The 15,949-nt window shown below is 39.7% G+C and overlaps 1 protein-coding gene across 3 annotated transcripts in view; it reads left to right on the top strand.

Annotated features, from left to right (window-relative positions):
• DPYD (dihydropyrimidine dehydrogenase) overlaps positions 1-15,949 on the top strand; it is a 336,246-nt gene that overhangs the window by 287,178 nt on the left and 33,119 nt on the right. For all 3 annotated transcript variants that reach the window (XM_085068147.1, XM_085068146.1, XM_085068148.1), the window contains one exon: positions 3,683-3,862. In XM_085068147.1, the coding sequence (XP_084924273.1) occupies positions 3,683-3,862 (180 nt within the window). The remainder of the gene's footprint in view (positions 1-3,682; positions 3,863-15,949) is intronic.

The following is a 15,949-nucleotide window of genomic DNA, read 5'->3' as shown; positions in this document are numbered from 1 at the left end:
AGCAAGGCAATGGAGTAAAACCAAACTTGTGCGAAATTATCTTGCTGCATTAGTGCAATATGAATAATACACGTTACCTTTCTAAACAGGGGAAATGTAGCACCTTTCTCTTCTAATCCATGTTCTAGTCCAAAGCCAGAGACCAGTACAAGCAAGCCAGTAGGACAGCTCTTGTCAGCAGTACAGCTGACATCTTCATTGTCACCTGCACTTCATTCTGTCCCATAGGATGCTCACAGGGCCAGTCTCTCATTTTCCACAGAAGAAAGATACTTTCTACCTGAATGTTTCAGGTGAAAGGCTGGGTCAGTGAACAGCTGAATGTTAATTTACTCGTTAAACAGATCCACTTGGATTATTTTGGATTAAGGGATATTAACCAGGTGCCATCTCTGCTGTGCAAAGTCCCAGCACTGCTGCTTGCCAGACCCTGAGCTGATAAACCCCACAAGCAGCGGATCCAGGTGCGCTCTGTTTCTTACACTCGTCCATAAGCAGCTCCTGTTGGCCACAGGACACAGACCACTGCTCTGGCACAAGATGGCAGGGGTGTGTTCTCACCTGTGAAGTCTCAGTGCTGCTGAGGCTTTTGCTTCAGGCTCCAAAGGGAAGCACATTCCGCTGAGCTTGGCTGGCAGCAGCCTGGCGCTGAGGAGAGGGGCTGAGCAGGCAGGGCTGGTTGCAGCTCCTGCTGCTCCATCGGTGTGCGAGGCACGAACAGCAGCCCTTACACAGCACTTCTCACCTCTGTCTCCTCTTGAGGTGGGTTAATAACACATTAAATGAGAGGTGGTAGCAACCATTTTGAATACAGCAATAGCTGGATTGCAGCAGAGGGGGCTCAGCACTGAGCTTTGCAAGGGAGGGGAAGTGTCTGTTCCCAGGGCAAGCAGCAGGAGCCAAGCTGGGGCATTAATGAGGCGTGGAGATGGGTCGGTTCAGTTCTTCCGTGATTTTTCCGGATGCATGAGTTTGAGTCTCACCTGGTCTATTGCCCTGCCACTGCTCTTGTGCTGAAAAGAGGACACAGTGTCATTTAAACTGGTGATTCAGAGGCAGCCAGGTATGATGCTAAAAACCTCTCTCTGTGGTGTAGAAATTGTCATGGCTGATGGGTCATGGTGACCTTTTATCCTCACTTTGTTCACCACCTTTTAAAATGCAGCAAAAGCTTCTACAGAGATTGATGGAAGATACTGTAAACCTAAAATACAAATCTCACCATCTGATATGTGCAACATAAGATATTTTAAAGCTCAGAATTTTGGAATTTGCCAAAAACATGGCAAAACTATTTCAGTTGGTTTTGTATGTGTTAATGTTTGAATCTCTCTTGTTCTAGGAAATACCCATAAACATAAACACTTCCTTTTATCCCAGTGAAGTCAGTGAAAGGCATATCTTTTGCTAATTATCCACATCATTGGGCACCACAGTCATAAGGTTTCTACAGAAAAGGATTGTTTGAGACCACTTGTTTGTTCTAAGCCTTTCCATTTCATGTAACATTTTTCTTTACTGCAGAGATTTACATTTTTCTTAAAAATTACATTTTTGCCTTCAGTTCTGGAACTATCTAGGCTTTCCAGGGAAGGCAAATAGTGCACTGCATATAGAATCACAGGGATCAAGTAGTTAGCTCTTAGTGTTATTATCTTCCACTCATTTTTATATTATTGCAGTTCATAACACTGCACCACAAGCTGGAAAACAGTAAAAGCCTCTTTATTTATAAGGTTATTACAGGTATCCTCCAGTGTATCTCATGTGTATACATCTTGTCAAAATATTTCAGGATTTTGACAAAAGTGTCTGAACTTGTTTCAAGTGACATGACATTGCTTTTAACTGTATTTTTTTTACAGTTTTAGTATTTTTAAGAGTAGATAATAAAAGCGTTATCCATGCACTAAAAAAACAAGAGAATTTCTTGGTGAACAAAAAGGTTTTAATAAGCATCAGTGGAGTTTTGCAGTTAAATAACCTCTACGGGAAATTATTATGATGCTCTCTATAATTGCTCTCAAAAAAAAGGATAAAGTCTTGAAGCCTGTAGAAGGTGTAACAGACCTAATTAATGCCCACACAGTTTCTCCAGAGAAACAGATTTTTTTGTAATGTAAATGTACTGCATAGAATATCTTATTGTGCTTATTTTATAGCTTTCCCTGATTTCTTTTCCTTGTTCAGCTGTAGTATATGGTATTTCCCAATGCAATGTATACGTGCCTTCAGACTGCAAGTTGTATTGTCATTTCTGACATGTGCAAAACAATAATACAATTCCTGTCCTTTTTAAGTGTTGATGTCCGTTGCGATCTAAAGTGTATTTCCACATCCGAGAAGTGTGGATGTGTTTGTGCATGTGCACCAATTCATGTTCTAAAGTAGGTGGCTATTTCATTGTTGTGTTCACTATGTATGCATAGAGTCAAGGTATTATCAGGAGCACTCCTTTCAGCTTTTACAATAAAAGCTGAATCAGAGGCTGAAAACACTGACGCATCTGGAATTTCAGAGCATTTCCAGGGACTCATAATTAATGGTACTCAATCAACCCTGCACCTCGTCACTGATGGCTGATTAGAGTTTAGCTAATGAGCAGGTATTCAGAGAACAGTCAGGGATTTTTTATTCAGTTATTGGTTTAGTTGGGGATCTCTGTGGGTTTAAGCCTGAGTTAATATCCACAAAATGATCTAGAAGAATCCATGTAAATGGTCAGACTATTTTTTGGGGTGAGTAGTTTTGTCTTTACATGTTAAGCTTTGCAGGTCAGGGATCACTACTTTATATTTTCTAAAGCTGTATTGCTATCTGTGTTTCTGAAGTCTGTAAAATAAAGCGGTCTGGCCGCACAGTTGCACTGAATGGTAGAAGGGGATTGTTCTGTTCTGTGCCTGGAAATGCTCACCCATACTGAAAGGTCTGCTTAAGGAGTGCTGTTTGCTGAGGTGCTTCTATTGGATCCAGATTCATCTCAGGGGTATCCAGGGGATGGCAAGAGGCAATGGGCACAAACTGGAAATTCCATTTAAATATAAGAAAAAAGATGCAAGGGAGATTTAACAATGAACCAGGTTCCCCAGAGAGGTGTAGTCTTTGTCTTTGGAGATATTCAAATCCTGACTGGATACAGTCTTGGGCAGCCTCCTCTAGTTGACCCTTCTCTGAGCTGGAGGTTGGACAGCACGATCTCAAGAGATGCTTTGCAGTCTCAGTAAGTCTGTGGTTCTGTGATTTGCTAGGTTGGGACCTAACTGGTTATACTTGTGCTTGCTGAACAGAGCAGGCTGGGGAATACCACTGAGCGTCTGCAGGCAAAGGTCTGAGCACTGGTGGTGGTTTGTTAGCCGGTGTGCTGGCATGCTCAGCATCAGCTCCCCAGCAAGCACTCCTTGGTCTGGGCTTGCAGGTTTATCTCTGAGCAGCCCTCAGGTCTGCTCCAAGAGCTGCTGCTGGGAAATCTGGGCATAGCTGGTGTTATTGAGCCCTTTCTTTCCTGAACTGCAGTGGTGGTATCATGACATAGGATTAAGCAGACGATTATCCTGAATTCTTGTAGTTCTTTCCCAGTGAAGTTGCAGGAAGGGTCACCTGGTAATCAGTAAGACCAAAGAGCTTGCTAGTGCCATATGCTTCTCTGCCAGGATGGTGCTGATAACTGACTTACAATTCATAGGTGTGCAGTGCGATCCAAAATCAAGATTTCACTGTTATTGATGACTACTGCACTGGACTGCAAGCTCTTCTTTACCTGAAAAGCATTGATGAACTCGAAGACTGGGATGGACAGAGTCCTGCAACCATGTGCCATCAGAAAGGAAAACCAGTACCTCGAATTGCTGACCTGATGGGAAAGGTATGTTGTTTCATTGCCATTCCTGTATAATAACACTATGTCTTGGGTTTGAACATAATTTCATAATCATTGTATGCAGTTTGATAAATCTTACTTTGATTAATCACTGCTGCTATCACAATTAGTCGCCAAGTCATTTTCCTTCTGAATATTAACAACTGTGTAGGCAGCCTAAGAAGACAAGCTTGAAATGACTTGATATGGGCTAACATTTATACTATAGATATGATCTCTTCACATGATTCGTAATATCATGTCATGAAAAAAGTATAGGATGTAAAATTACAAAAGCATTAGAATAAGTTCTGGAACTGCTTGTTTTAATGAAATTCAGCTCGCTTCAGATTGATACTAATATTGTGCCAGAATTTCCTGGGTATTCCAGCCAAGGTGCAGCATTCAGGAGACATGCAAAAACCCTCTCGCACTGGCTCTGACAAGTGAGACAGATAGTCACAGACCAGCTGTTAGGTGGAACATTAGATCAGGTAGGGGTTGTCCTTCAATCACCATACTTGAGCATCTCATGGTCTTTCATGTAAGCTGAAAGCTTTCATGTCCAAACCCTCTGCAAGGCAGGGAAGTTCCAGGTGAGGATCAGTGACACCAGACAATTCAATAAATTCTGCAAGATCATTTAAACCTAGAAAGTCTGTGATGAAATAAGAATGTAAGCTATGGTCAGCACGAAATCCTACCTTCTGGACTGTCTTTCTTTTCTGCTCTGCTAGTTCCCTGCTACAAAAGCATTTTTGGAGATTTTTGACAGGTGCAATGGGTTGCAGCTGCCCCTGTACTGCTCACCCCTCCACCAGGGCACCTGCTGATCCGTGCTGAGAAGCAGGGAGGTGTAACTGGCTTCCTGCTGCTGCCCCGCTGCCTCCTGCTCTAAGCAAAATACCTGCACAGCAGGGAGGCCAAGCTTTTGTTTCTGGTTACTAGAGGGGATCACTTTGAAGACTGATTTCAGTTATACATCATGCCTATTGATTATCCTTCCAAAAATCTGATGTACGACTGTTGAAAATGTTGTAAAAAGTAAAGAATTACAAAAGAATAGGATTTGGAGTGTCAAACGCCTCCAAATCTCTGCTTATCATTGCTGATGACTGGAATTGGATTTAGCAGGAGATTAGAGACTCCTATATTGTTGTTGTTCTCTGTGGAGCTCTGAAAATTATAACATTACCTTCAAGGAGGAAAGACAATCCTGTTCCTAAAGCTCTGGATAATACGCTGCTTAAAAATAAACCAAGATATAAGCAGTTTCATTTTCATCTACTTATGTTAAGCAGTTAAACCAGGCTCAAAGGGTTATATCTCAACTTCTTTCCTTTAACACCTGTAGAAACCCACACAGCATTTCCAACTCATGTTACAGATTTGTTGTAATTCTTCTTTAAAGCTGCAGTCAGTGTACTGTCTTTGTATTACCTTTGTATTTCACTGAACAGACAACCGTTGTCAAAGATGTTTCTCATGTCCTTTTGAATGAGGAAAAGAAACTGTAATTTTTAGTCTCTTTTTCTTGTCACTACATCAATAATTAACCTTAAAAAGGTTGCGTGAAAATATGCTTTAAGGAAGCATTTAATAATTCAAAGGAATCTTAACTTGAATCAGGTCACATGAAAAAGAATAAAAACAAAGCCCTATGTGATCTTGTCTGGCTGGCTCCGTTAGACATTTAAAAGACATACAGGATATAATTGATTGTGTATTTGTATTAGCACTGAATTATATCATTGTAACATTGCTACTAAATAATAGCATTTAAATTTAAGCAGGCTGCATCATTGATAAGCTATTGATACATTTCAGGCATAAGCTCAGGATGGCTGTTTGTCCAGGAATGCACATTCAAGGGAAAAGGAAGAAAAATAATATAATACGGGTAACTGGAAATACCGTGATAAATGATCCTACCAGGGGCAATCAAATACAAAGACTTGATATCATTAATATTTATAATATCATAATTAGCAAGACTGTGCCTAAGCAGTGTTATTAGTGTAACTAATTATGTTATCATAAACTAAGTTTGCAGTATTGTAGGAATCAGTATTCTTACTTTCATAAATTATTATCAATATTGGATTTCATGTACTTGTGCCTAGTAAATTTGGTTAAGTACTGTAGTTTCATCTCAATTCAAACACAAATATCTAGCTTGCTTGGCAGCAAGTCATGACACACACATTTGTGATACTCTTTCTAAAATACATTTACTAAAAAGAATGTCCTTAGTCTATTTGGAACAGAGAAAATAACCTATTGATATGTTCTCATTGATAAAATAATGTGTGGGAATGTATATGTTATCCATGAAGTAAAATGTGACAGTTAAAATACTGCCTTACAATTTTAGAAACATATAAGGAGCTGTCCCAATTTGTGTTGGTATATACTATGAGATGAAATGCAGTTTCTTCAGTAAGACCCCATGAGAAGCTGAACAGCAAATACTGATGAGCATTTGCATTCAAAAAAAAAGAAAAAGCAAATTTGCTGGTTTTGATATGTTGTGGGTTTGGTGCAGTAAATTTAAAAATATACAGGAATCATCCTCCTTTTTGTTACAAGATTACTATTATGTTCAAATAGAATCACAGGGATAGGAAGTTCAGACATTTGACATTTTAATAATAAGGAACTGAGGGAGAATTATTTTCACCAGCATCAAGAACCACTTGCTTTCTGATTGTATACAAATTCATTGAGCCTCTGCCAGTTCTAAATAGACTACAGAGTTACGAGCAATTCTGTTCCCAGATAAGCATGTTCATAATGGTATCTGTTTTGATTCACAGTGCAATATTGAATGTTAATGTCTGTATTTTTTATAATGGTGGACTATTCTTTTTATAATTCTTCTGTCCTGGTTTCAGCATCAAACAGATGCTGAGTGCAGTGTTGCCACAGGAGAGTGACACAGTGGAGTTTAGTCATGAAATATTGTAGTATTTGATGACCAGAGCAAACTAAAAGATAAATACCTTCTTCTAAATGGTATACCTGACCTCAAACTCAAGCTGTCGTGCCAAGCAGTCACCAGATAAATGACGAACTGAACAGTTATCACTGTCAGTTGTTACATTTATCACAATAATTTCCTTCCTAAACAGAAAGAATTCTGAAAGTACTGTGCTAAACAGTGTAATATAACAAGCAGTTAAATAGAAAGCATAAAATGCTTTGGCTGAAAAAGAGATTCATGTTGATTAGTGTCTGTTCATCCTCCTGCATTAATGAAACTAATACTTCTGATAATTTATAGCCCTTGAAATATCAGAAGCATCACAGCACTGGAAAATATTTTGGAAACTTGAGGGCTGTTTTTCAGTTTTTCACTGTTGCAGAATCTATTTATTTTTGTATGTAGACCCTAAATTTATCCTCTTTGAGCCAGCGGTATTTATTTTCTGATAGCTTTTCAGTAGCTTTTTCTCTTCTGCTAACACAGCAGTTGCTGCTGGAGCCAATACTTGCCATTGTCCAGGATATGACCTGTGGTACTACACTGCCTGTAATAGGAATGAAATTCCCACTTAGAAACGCCACTCTCACTGGTTGCCAGGCACTGGGAGATAGTTTTCCATAGTTCCACCAATTTTACTCATTCTTTCCTGTGGTTGTAACCGTATCCTTAAAGCTCCAAAGAAAGTCCTAGCACAGATGCTGTGTCAGACTCACAAATGTGGCCAAAGCCAGTGTTTTGGGCTTCCTTCCTCATTGCTTTTCAGATGGCTTATTTAGTTGGGTTTTGGGGTTTTTGTTCTGTGGGAGGACCTGACACTCGAAACCTCGGCACAGATGACTGTCATTAATATCAACTCTGAGTCACCTTTGCATGGAATAAAACTTGTCAGCTTGTCTCAGCTTTAATCTCGGTGTGCAAATCTTGATGCTGAGATGAGAGAATGGCAAGGTAATGATGACACCACACTGCTTCTCACTGACTCCTTTAAGGAAGAACCTTTGTAAAAGCACCCTTACCTCAGAATGAATTTAGGACTGAGATCAAGTGTGTGATGCAGTTAGGAAGACAGTTAAGATGTAGTGCACACTCTTACAACCCAAAGTTAATAGGGTGACTGCATAAAAGAGAGGAAGGGCACAGCTGGTCTCCTTACAATACAAAATTAACAGAATTATGTTTTAAAATAATGTTCACAAGTTTCTTGGGAAGATACATGATGAGGAGCAATAAAGATAACTCTGTTCTCACTAGGTATCTGAATAAGGTGCAGTATTCCCCAGAGGTGCAATTTGATCTCCTGTGTCTCAGTGTCTCACCTTGTCTGTTTGTTACAGGACTCTTTTATTAGTTGCTCACTGATCTTTATCCAGAAAGCTGAAGTGATTATGTCCCAGAAATGCACTGGTGTCAGCTGGTGATCACAGAAGTGGTACAGTGTGTCTCTGTAAAAACTTCCACCTAAAGTCAGCTATAAAAATCATGTTTAATGCAGTGGGTGCTATACATGTCAGGTAGCTAAACAAAAATATGGCCATGTATTCAGTTGGTAGGTGTGGGTTTATAGGAAGAGAGAAATATATATGGATATTTCGTACTTTGCTTTCAGCACTGGAGGTTTTGCAAAAAGTGGCATTTGTTTGATCATGTCTAAAAAATAAAAAATTAAAAATAACAAAATAATTTAATATTAACTAATAATTTAAGCATCTCGATTCCAGAAATATACAAAACCCCCAACAAACTGTGGATAAGTCTCAACTGTACAGGTTGTGCTGTACTAAAAATGTTAAAACTGTATCTGGTAAAAACACATTTATAAACAGTGGCTTTATTCACCAGACAAATGAGAGAATGATGCTGTACATGCACAGTGTATGACTTCAGTGCAATTTCATCACCTTAAATTTAGCAGCCTTCTGATTTTCTTCTTTGAATGGACTTCCCGTTGGAACAGACTTCCCATTAAGAGTAAAATATTCATTTCCTTTAAGTAACTGTGGGTACTAAAAGCTGAGTCTTCTGAACAGTATAAATCTGCTAAATTCTAATTGTATTGCAGACAAATCTAAATAGTCTTTTGTACTGGCTTGGGAGATACAGTCTTTTATATTTGTCTTGGGAGACAGGGAAGGGGGACTGTGGTCAGTTTATCACACATTGTTTCTCCTGCTACTCAGGGACAGGAGTCCTTCCCCTTATCCCTGGGTCAGTGCAGGGTTCCTCCCACAGAGGATAATTCTGCACAAACCTCTCTACCATGAGTCCTCCCCATGAGTTACAGTTCATCATGAACTGCAGTTCCACAGGGTGCAGTCCTTCAAGAATAGGCTGCTCCAGCATGGGTCTCCTACAGGTTCACAGATCCTATCAGGAAATCTGCTCCACCGTGAGCTCCTCTCTCCAGGGTTCTGCAAGCCAGGAGCTTGTTCCACTGTGGGCTTCCTACAGGTTCACAGCTTTCTCTCAGGCATCCACCTGCTCCATCCATGGGCTGCAGGTGGATCTGTGCATCCCCATGGGCCTCCCTGGGCTGCAGGGGCACAGCTGCCTCACCATGGGCTGCACCAAGGGCTGCAGAGGAATCTCAGCTCCAGTGCCAGGAGCACCTGCTCCCCATCCTTCTCCACTGACCTTGAGGTCCGCAGTTGTTCCTCTCACATTTCTCACTCCTCTCTTCTCTGAGTGCAATTACCTCTGTGCTATAACTTTTCTTTCCTTCTTAAATATGTTACCACAAAGGCATTCCTGTAATTCCTGGTTGGCTCAGTTGTGGCCAGCCACAGGTCCATCAGCAGCTGACATTGGCTCTGTCAGACATGGGGGAACCTTCTGGCAACTTCCCACAGAAACCTCTCTGGGAGCTCCTGCTGCTACCAAAACCTGGCCACACAACCTCAGTAGAGCTGTGTGATCTTCTATCCCATTAGCTAAAACTTGGACCTGGAATACAGCTTTCAGCCAGAAAAAGCCTTTTAAGTATAAGCCAGTATTGATCAAGGAACCTCTTAGTTTAGGATATTATGGGAACTGTGCATCAGCACTCTCAGGGACTCTTGCCGCAAATGCTTGTTGGGTTGCCCAAAAATAAGGCTCTGCCAAAATATGTCTGCACCATTATCTGCAGGCAGATGAAGAAATAAGTCCTCTCCTTCTGCTCCCCACTTAGTCTTTTAGCTCCTCAGTTGATGATGAAAGGTCTCCCCAGGCGTTGCATCAGGTGAGAGTCTGGTGGTTCTCTGTGAGCTGTCACCAGCAGTATTTTGGGGAGTGCCAGCAGAGCAGACTGCACCCCACTGCACAAGTTACATTTGCCAGGTTTGCTGCCATTGGTGAACCTCCCAGCCTTTCAAGCTGAATTCAGTTATGATTCTGACCAATTTGTAGGAAAAAAAGGACTTTAAAAACGGGTAATTTTTCCTAATTGTTCTGTTATAGAAGTTTATGTTGTGATTACCTACAGTGCTGTTTCTCACAGGGAGAGCAGGTTATGTATAGTGTATCTTCCCTAACAGTGAAACCATTTGCAGTAGAAATGTATAAAACAATAGGAGCTAGGATTATTAAAGTGTATTTAAAGTAGTTTAATCTTTGTGGGGTTTGTACATACTGTATGGTAAATTTGCTTCGAGCATGGAGTTTAAAGTTTCAGATGCACAGGCAGTAAATGTGGCTATTAAGAAACCATGTATTCATGTTAACTCCTTGGCTGTGGCAGTTTTAGTGCATTCACTGCTGGCAGTGGACATCAAGCCAGGAAAATCCAACTCCTGATGCAAAAGGATTAAAAAAAAAAAAAAAATCCAGGCACTGCCAAAAATACATAATTCTTTTTTTGTACTCTGCAGTTTGTTTTACTTAGGGAAACGGCCTGGTCATACCCTGCAGCATGCATTCATTACAGTGATCTTTGACTGGCAGATGCAGAGTAATAAGATGCATATTTTAGTGCTTATTATAATACCCTGTCCAAAAACAACTTGACAAATTTGTGATTTCGACAGTATCTCATTTTGCTGGCTGCAGTGCTCTGTGATTGCCTGGTCCACGTGGCTTCCAGATTATGCATACCACCAATACTGCTCATTAAAATGGCCACAGTTCACCAGTTTCGGTAGCTTGGAACGAACTTGGAATGAATTATTATACAACAAAGAGGCTGCTGTCATGCAGAACAAAAGACAAGCAAAAGAGAGCTTCGGCTTAATGAGGCTAAGTGAGTGTCTCCCCTGCATCACCAGCTACTTGACGGCCTTTGAGCATGGATTTTTTTCTCCACAGGCCAAAACCTTTGGTCTATTATTTTGTGTTTATGCACCTTGAGGCTAATATACATTTTAATATGCTGCACATGGAGAAAAAAATCAGCCATTAGATTAGAACATGTGCACTCCCTGTTAAGTTAATGACAGCCGAACATAGAGATAAATTTAGGTTTTCATATTTAATTATAGCACAGTGCAGTACGTTTAGCAAGGATAAATTGCACTATTATTATGCTTCATTTTTTTTGACATCTTTTCATATTAACCATGCACACTTACCCCCACTTCCTCCCCAGTGTCACACATAATGTCTCTGTGCATCATCCTTCTCTAACACCATTAATTTTTTATTCTGTACAGTTGTATATGTATTGTTGTATTTGTTACTTAGGGTTAGCTTTCTAGTTGGATAAAACCATTCAAAACAGCCCTTGTGTTAGATGATCTATATAGGCAGTAGAGACAGAAGAGACATAAAAAGAGCTGGCTTGTGTGGCCAGAAATGGCTCCTCACGTCTGCTTCCAGAGCAGGATTCCCAGTCCTTCTTCCCTGATGCTTTCAATGTGGTGTACACTGTCTGACTGCAGAGGAGTAGCCCCTTTCTCAAGGAAGTGAATTGGAAAAACCAGAGAAATAATGTGTGGAAGGTTAAATGAGTTCTAAAACATTTTGTAGTTGAATGATATTAATATGGACAATGATGATGTTATTATAAAATGTCTCTATATCTGTATAGGAACTAAACAAGACGTAACGCTGTGGGTGGTATGTGGTATTTGTTGGGGTTTTGTACATGTGTTTGCTCTGTTTGTCAAAGTTGTTGCTCCACAAATAGCATCAGGAATTAGGTCAGATATCAGCCTTATAGAAGACAATATCAAATTAAACATAGAGGCAAGCTGTCATGCAATTCAGTCTTTGCATGTTCTTATCAAGTTTAATGTGACTATTTGAAATTTCTGTGCTGCCATGGATTTGGTGGTGATGCTGGACTATTTGTTACAGCCTGAGAGAGCTTTAAGATTTGCTTTCAGCTCTGGTCTGAGCTGTTCAGGTAGCTGTAGTTTGTGAAAAATATGTTTGCATGCTTCACAAAATTAAGAAAATACTGCTATTTTCCAAAGTGGATTAGAGCAGGTAATAACTCACAGGAAGAAGATTTTCCTCCTCCTGCTGTGTGTATAAGCAAGCAGAAGATATTATGCTACAGGCTTATTCCTAGATTATTCCTTATTGGATAGTTGTTTCGTGACAAAAGACACTGTGGCTTGATGACCAGAGGGTCATGACAGGAATAATAATCACCATATGAAAGGGTGTCTGGATCTGGGTGATAAAGCATTCCTCATCACAATCAGTCAGCACTTGCTGGTGCAAGAATTTTCCTCAATGGCAGAGATCAGCTTTTTCATATTCATTGAGAGCAAATCGGTATCTCTCTCTTTTTCTCTCCCTCTCCCCCCTCTTTCTCCAACCTTCAGTTCTGTACCAGCTTTTACTGCCAAAGAATATTTTCTTTGTCAGGTGAAGGCAGATTTTGGGGATGTTTAGGATGCTGCAGTATTTGTGGGATTGGTATTAGTTGCAAAGCCTTACTCTTTGTGTCCTCATTGAGTAAAGCCCGGGTCAGTAATGATTGATAGCTAATTGTCTACAGTTCAAGCACTAGAAAATGGGTTGGCAATTAATTTATGTGTGCAAAACTCTTCTCCCTGATTTTGTAAGTGCAGATTTTGATGCAAATTGCATTCATGAAAGCAAGGTTGTGGCTTTCAAAATGTAAGCTATAATTACTAGTCTGAGAACCTGATGATACGAAATTCTTCCTCTAGAATCTACCCCTAGTGAGAGAAGACATTTATTAACAACATTGTGTATTTCTAAGCAGTACTTCTAACCATCTTTTAATTCATTAAGCACTGGTAAAATGCTTGATATTACACAAGGTGTGGTCTTATGGAGTTGCAGGCTGTATCCTACAGACATCCAAATGGCTTAGAAATATCTATGCAACCAGAAAGGCCTCTTCTGTATCTACAGGTAGCTATCATCAGTAAAACTTGCTTTTATTTATGTGTTCCCACTTTGTTTATGGTACTAGACAGAGACACACATACCGATGTGCAAGAAAAGACTTGGACTTTCACCTTCTGAAAGAATCATTGTCCCTTGAAGCTTCTCTTCTAAGAAAGCTGTTTATTTGGATAGCAAGGTACTCTGTGGGCCACAGTGTCCATGCAAAAAAAGTGCAAAATTAAGTAGACAGCAGATTTAGAATTAATCTTCAGCCTGTTTTCCAAGAATTCTTTTATTCTTATGCTAGTTTTGAGAGGAAGTTTGCAAGAACATCTCTTAATTCTCTTAGGAACAGATTTGGCCCATAAGAATAGCCCTAAGTGTAGTGGCATGTGCATATGTATGAGAAATATAGAAGGAGTTATTTATCAGGAGAGGCTAAAGAAGCTAAAAGTCCTGAAGTCTCCTGCCCAAGTGATGCATGTAAACATAAGAGGTGGAGAACTCAGTGATGTACAAATATTTTAAGTTTGCAATCAGTGGAGAAAGGGGGATTTTCTGATGTAGACTGAGAACTCAGCTAAGGCTGATAAGTTGAATTAGGAGGGGGGAAAAGTGTTCAGAAAAAGTCAGAGAAAAATTATCCTGATTGGAAGAAAAGTGTTTTTGTAGAAATGATGGAGGTTTCCTGCTGTGCTGCTGAGACTAAAGGTAGGGAAGACTTTTAAAACTTGAAGGCAAGTGGAAACTAATGGAAGTACTGCTGGGAGAGATTTTGGGTTGCCAGGACTATGTGCTGGACTTGTAGACTTTTGCTGTCTGGAAAAGCTAGTCCCTGGCCCTTCCCAAAATTTTAGCTGCACAGTAGGGGCTACCCATGGAAGCCACTAGATCCTTATAAAGTGTTCAGATAGTGACTTGCTGTAAGTATCCAATAGTATGCAATTGAAATGTCTTTGTGCCTAAAGAATAAGATCAGACTTAAGGAACATGATCATGACCTTTCCCATTTACTTTATTTTTCATTGCTATAAAAAGTCCTTGAAGGTTTTTCTGTAGTCTTGTGTGGGTTTGATTCAACCACATTGGTGCCTCAGCAGTCAAATCTGTATTTCCTGAGTTTTTTATGGACAAATGGACTAAAAATGTCTTTGTGTTTCATTGTCCATTAGTCATACATTGGCACAGGGCAACCATCCCCAGTACCTGAACAGTACCTGTTGGCACACCATTTCTACATGGAGAAGTTGAGAAAAGAGATTTTTGTGCTCTGCTGACCTATTTATGCTGAACAAAACTTATTAAGGCCCAAGAACTGTGTTTAGGTTGTTCCAGGGAAAAATTACAGGCAGCCTGTAATCTGGTGCTCCACGTTGGGCTCTGTAATAGTTTGAAGCAGCCTGGCAGGAATTTTATTGATTTCTTGGGATCTCATTCAGGCTGATTGAACTTGGGTGCTCCGATGGTTGATGTTTAAGAACATCTACCCTGGCTGTTATTAAGAAGGTGGGTCTAATCCTCACATGGGTAAGACCTTGTTTGCCCTTCATTCAACTGAACAGACAAGTTTTAATGAAATAGCTCCTTCTATATTTTATGCCATGGCTGTGTTTTTGATTTCCACACTTGTAACTATCCAGTGTGAGTAAGTCACTGTTTAACCCATATATTGGTGAGTATATGTCATATTATATATCTGTTCCTTCATTAATCATTTTGTGTCTTTCCTGTTTGGCTGCTTGGAATAATTAATACATTCTTTTCTATTCCAATGTTGTATTTCTTCCAAGCTGATGATTTATTTATGTAAAAGCTATAAAATACCTTATTTTTATACATTATGTCTGGATTCATAAGAAATGCAGAAACATATCACTGAAATACAGGGGTTTTTTCAATCCTTCAGGACAAGGTCTTGCAGTTGAGTTTAAGTAGCTGAAATCTAGAACCTATAAACTATAATTTTATTTATATATATTAACTATCATTACAGCAGAGAGCATTATATCCTAGATTCTAATCATTACTTAATATTTTCTGAATATTTACTACTAGAACTACTGATAATAATATCAATAATATTTAATATACACCAAAAGGCATGTTTTCCAATTCCAAACCAAAAGCCTAATACAGTCTCTGCAGCAGTTTTTCCCTGCCTTTACTGAGTCTTCTTTAAAATGCTGAGCACTTCTGACATTTTGAAAAGTCCATTTCAAAATTTTCCATTTGTAAATTGAAAACCAGAAGACTCCTTGTAAACACAGGAAGCTCTATAAGCACAAACATATCTATATCTTCCCTTTTACTAGAAACATATCACCAAACTGTAAACAGCTCACATACCATTTCCATTAGGAAAACTGGTATTTTGAAGCCTCTAAAGTTTCCAGTTAAAACGGGAGTGACACAACATCCTTTGTGACTGTAGCATGAGTGTGCCTTTCATAATGTCCACTTCCTGAGGAGCACCTGAAGGAGCACAGCCTCTCAGAGCTGTTTTGGGTGGTACAGAACTGGGCTAATAAATGCCTCATGCTTCAGAGCTCCCCTCTCTTCCTTCACAACCAAGTCATCATCTTTTATTTGATAGACTACAGCCATTTTCTTATCAATTCTGTCATAGCTTGGTTTTGACCTTCAGTCCCTGGTCTGTGGGTAGGCTTTTGTGCCTGCTGCCGGATTTTGGACTTAATTACCAGGATAAAACAGATGGATGAGAAACAGTATTTACATTTTTCCACAGGACCTAATTTATTTCTCTGTTGTTTATTGCTGAGTTATTTTCGTCTGCATAGTGTGAATAGTTTGCAGAGGTATTTATAACA

The sequence above is a fragment of the Lichenostomus cassidix genome, chromosome 8 (assembly GCF_008360975.1).
Source record: "Lichenostomus cassidix isolate B80296 chromosome 8, HeHo_3.0, whole genome shotgun sequence".
NCBI classification, from domain to species: domain Eukaryota; kingdom Metazoa; phylum Chordata; class Aves; order Passeriformes; family Meliphagidae; genus Lichenostomus; species Lichenostomus cassidix.
Note: the sequence above shows the minus strand (reverse complement) of the source record. Positions and strands in the feature narration are given on the sequence as shown.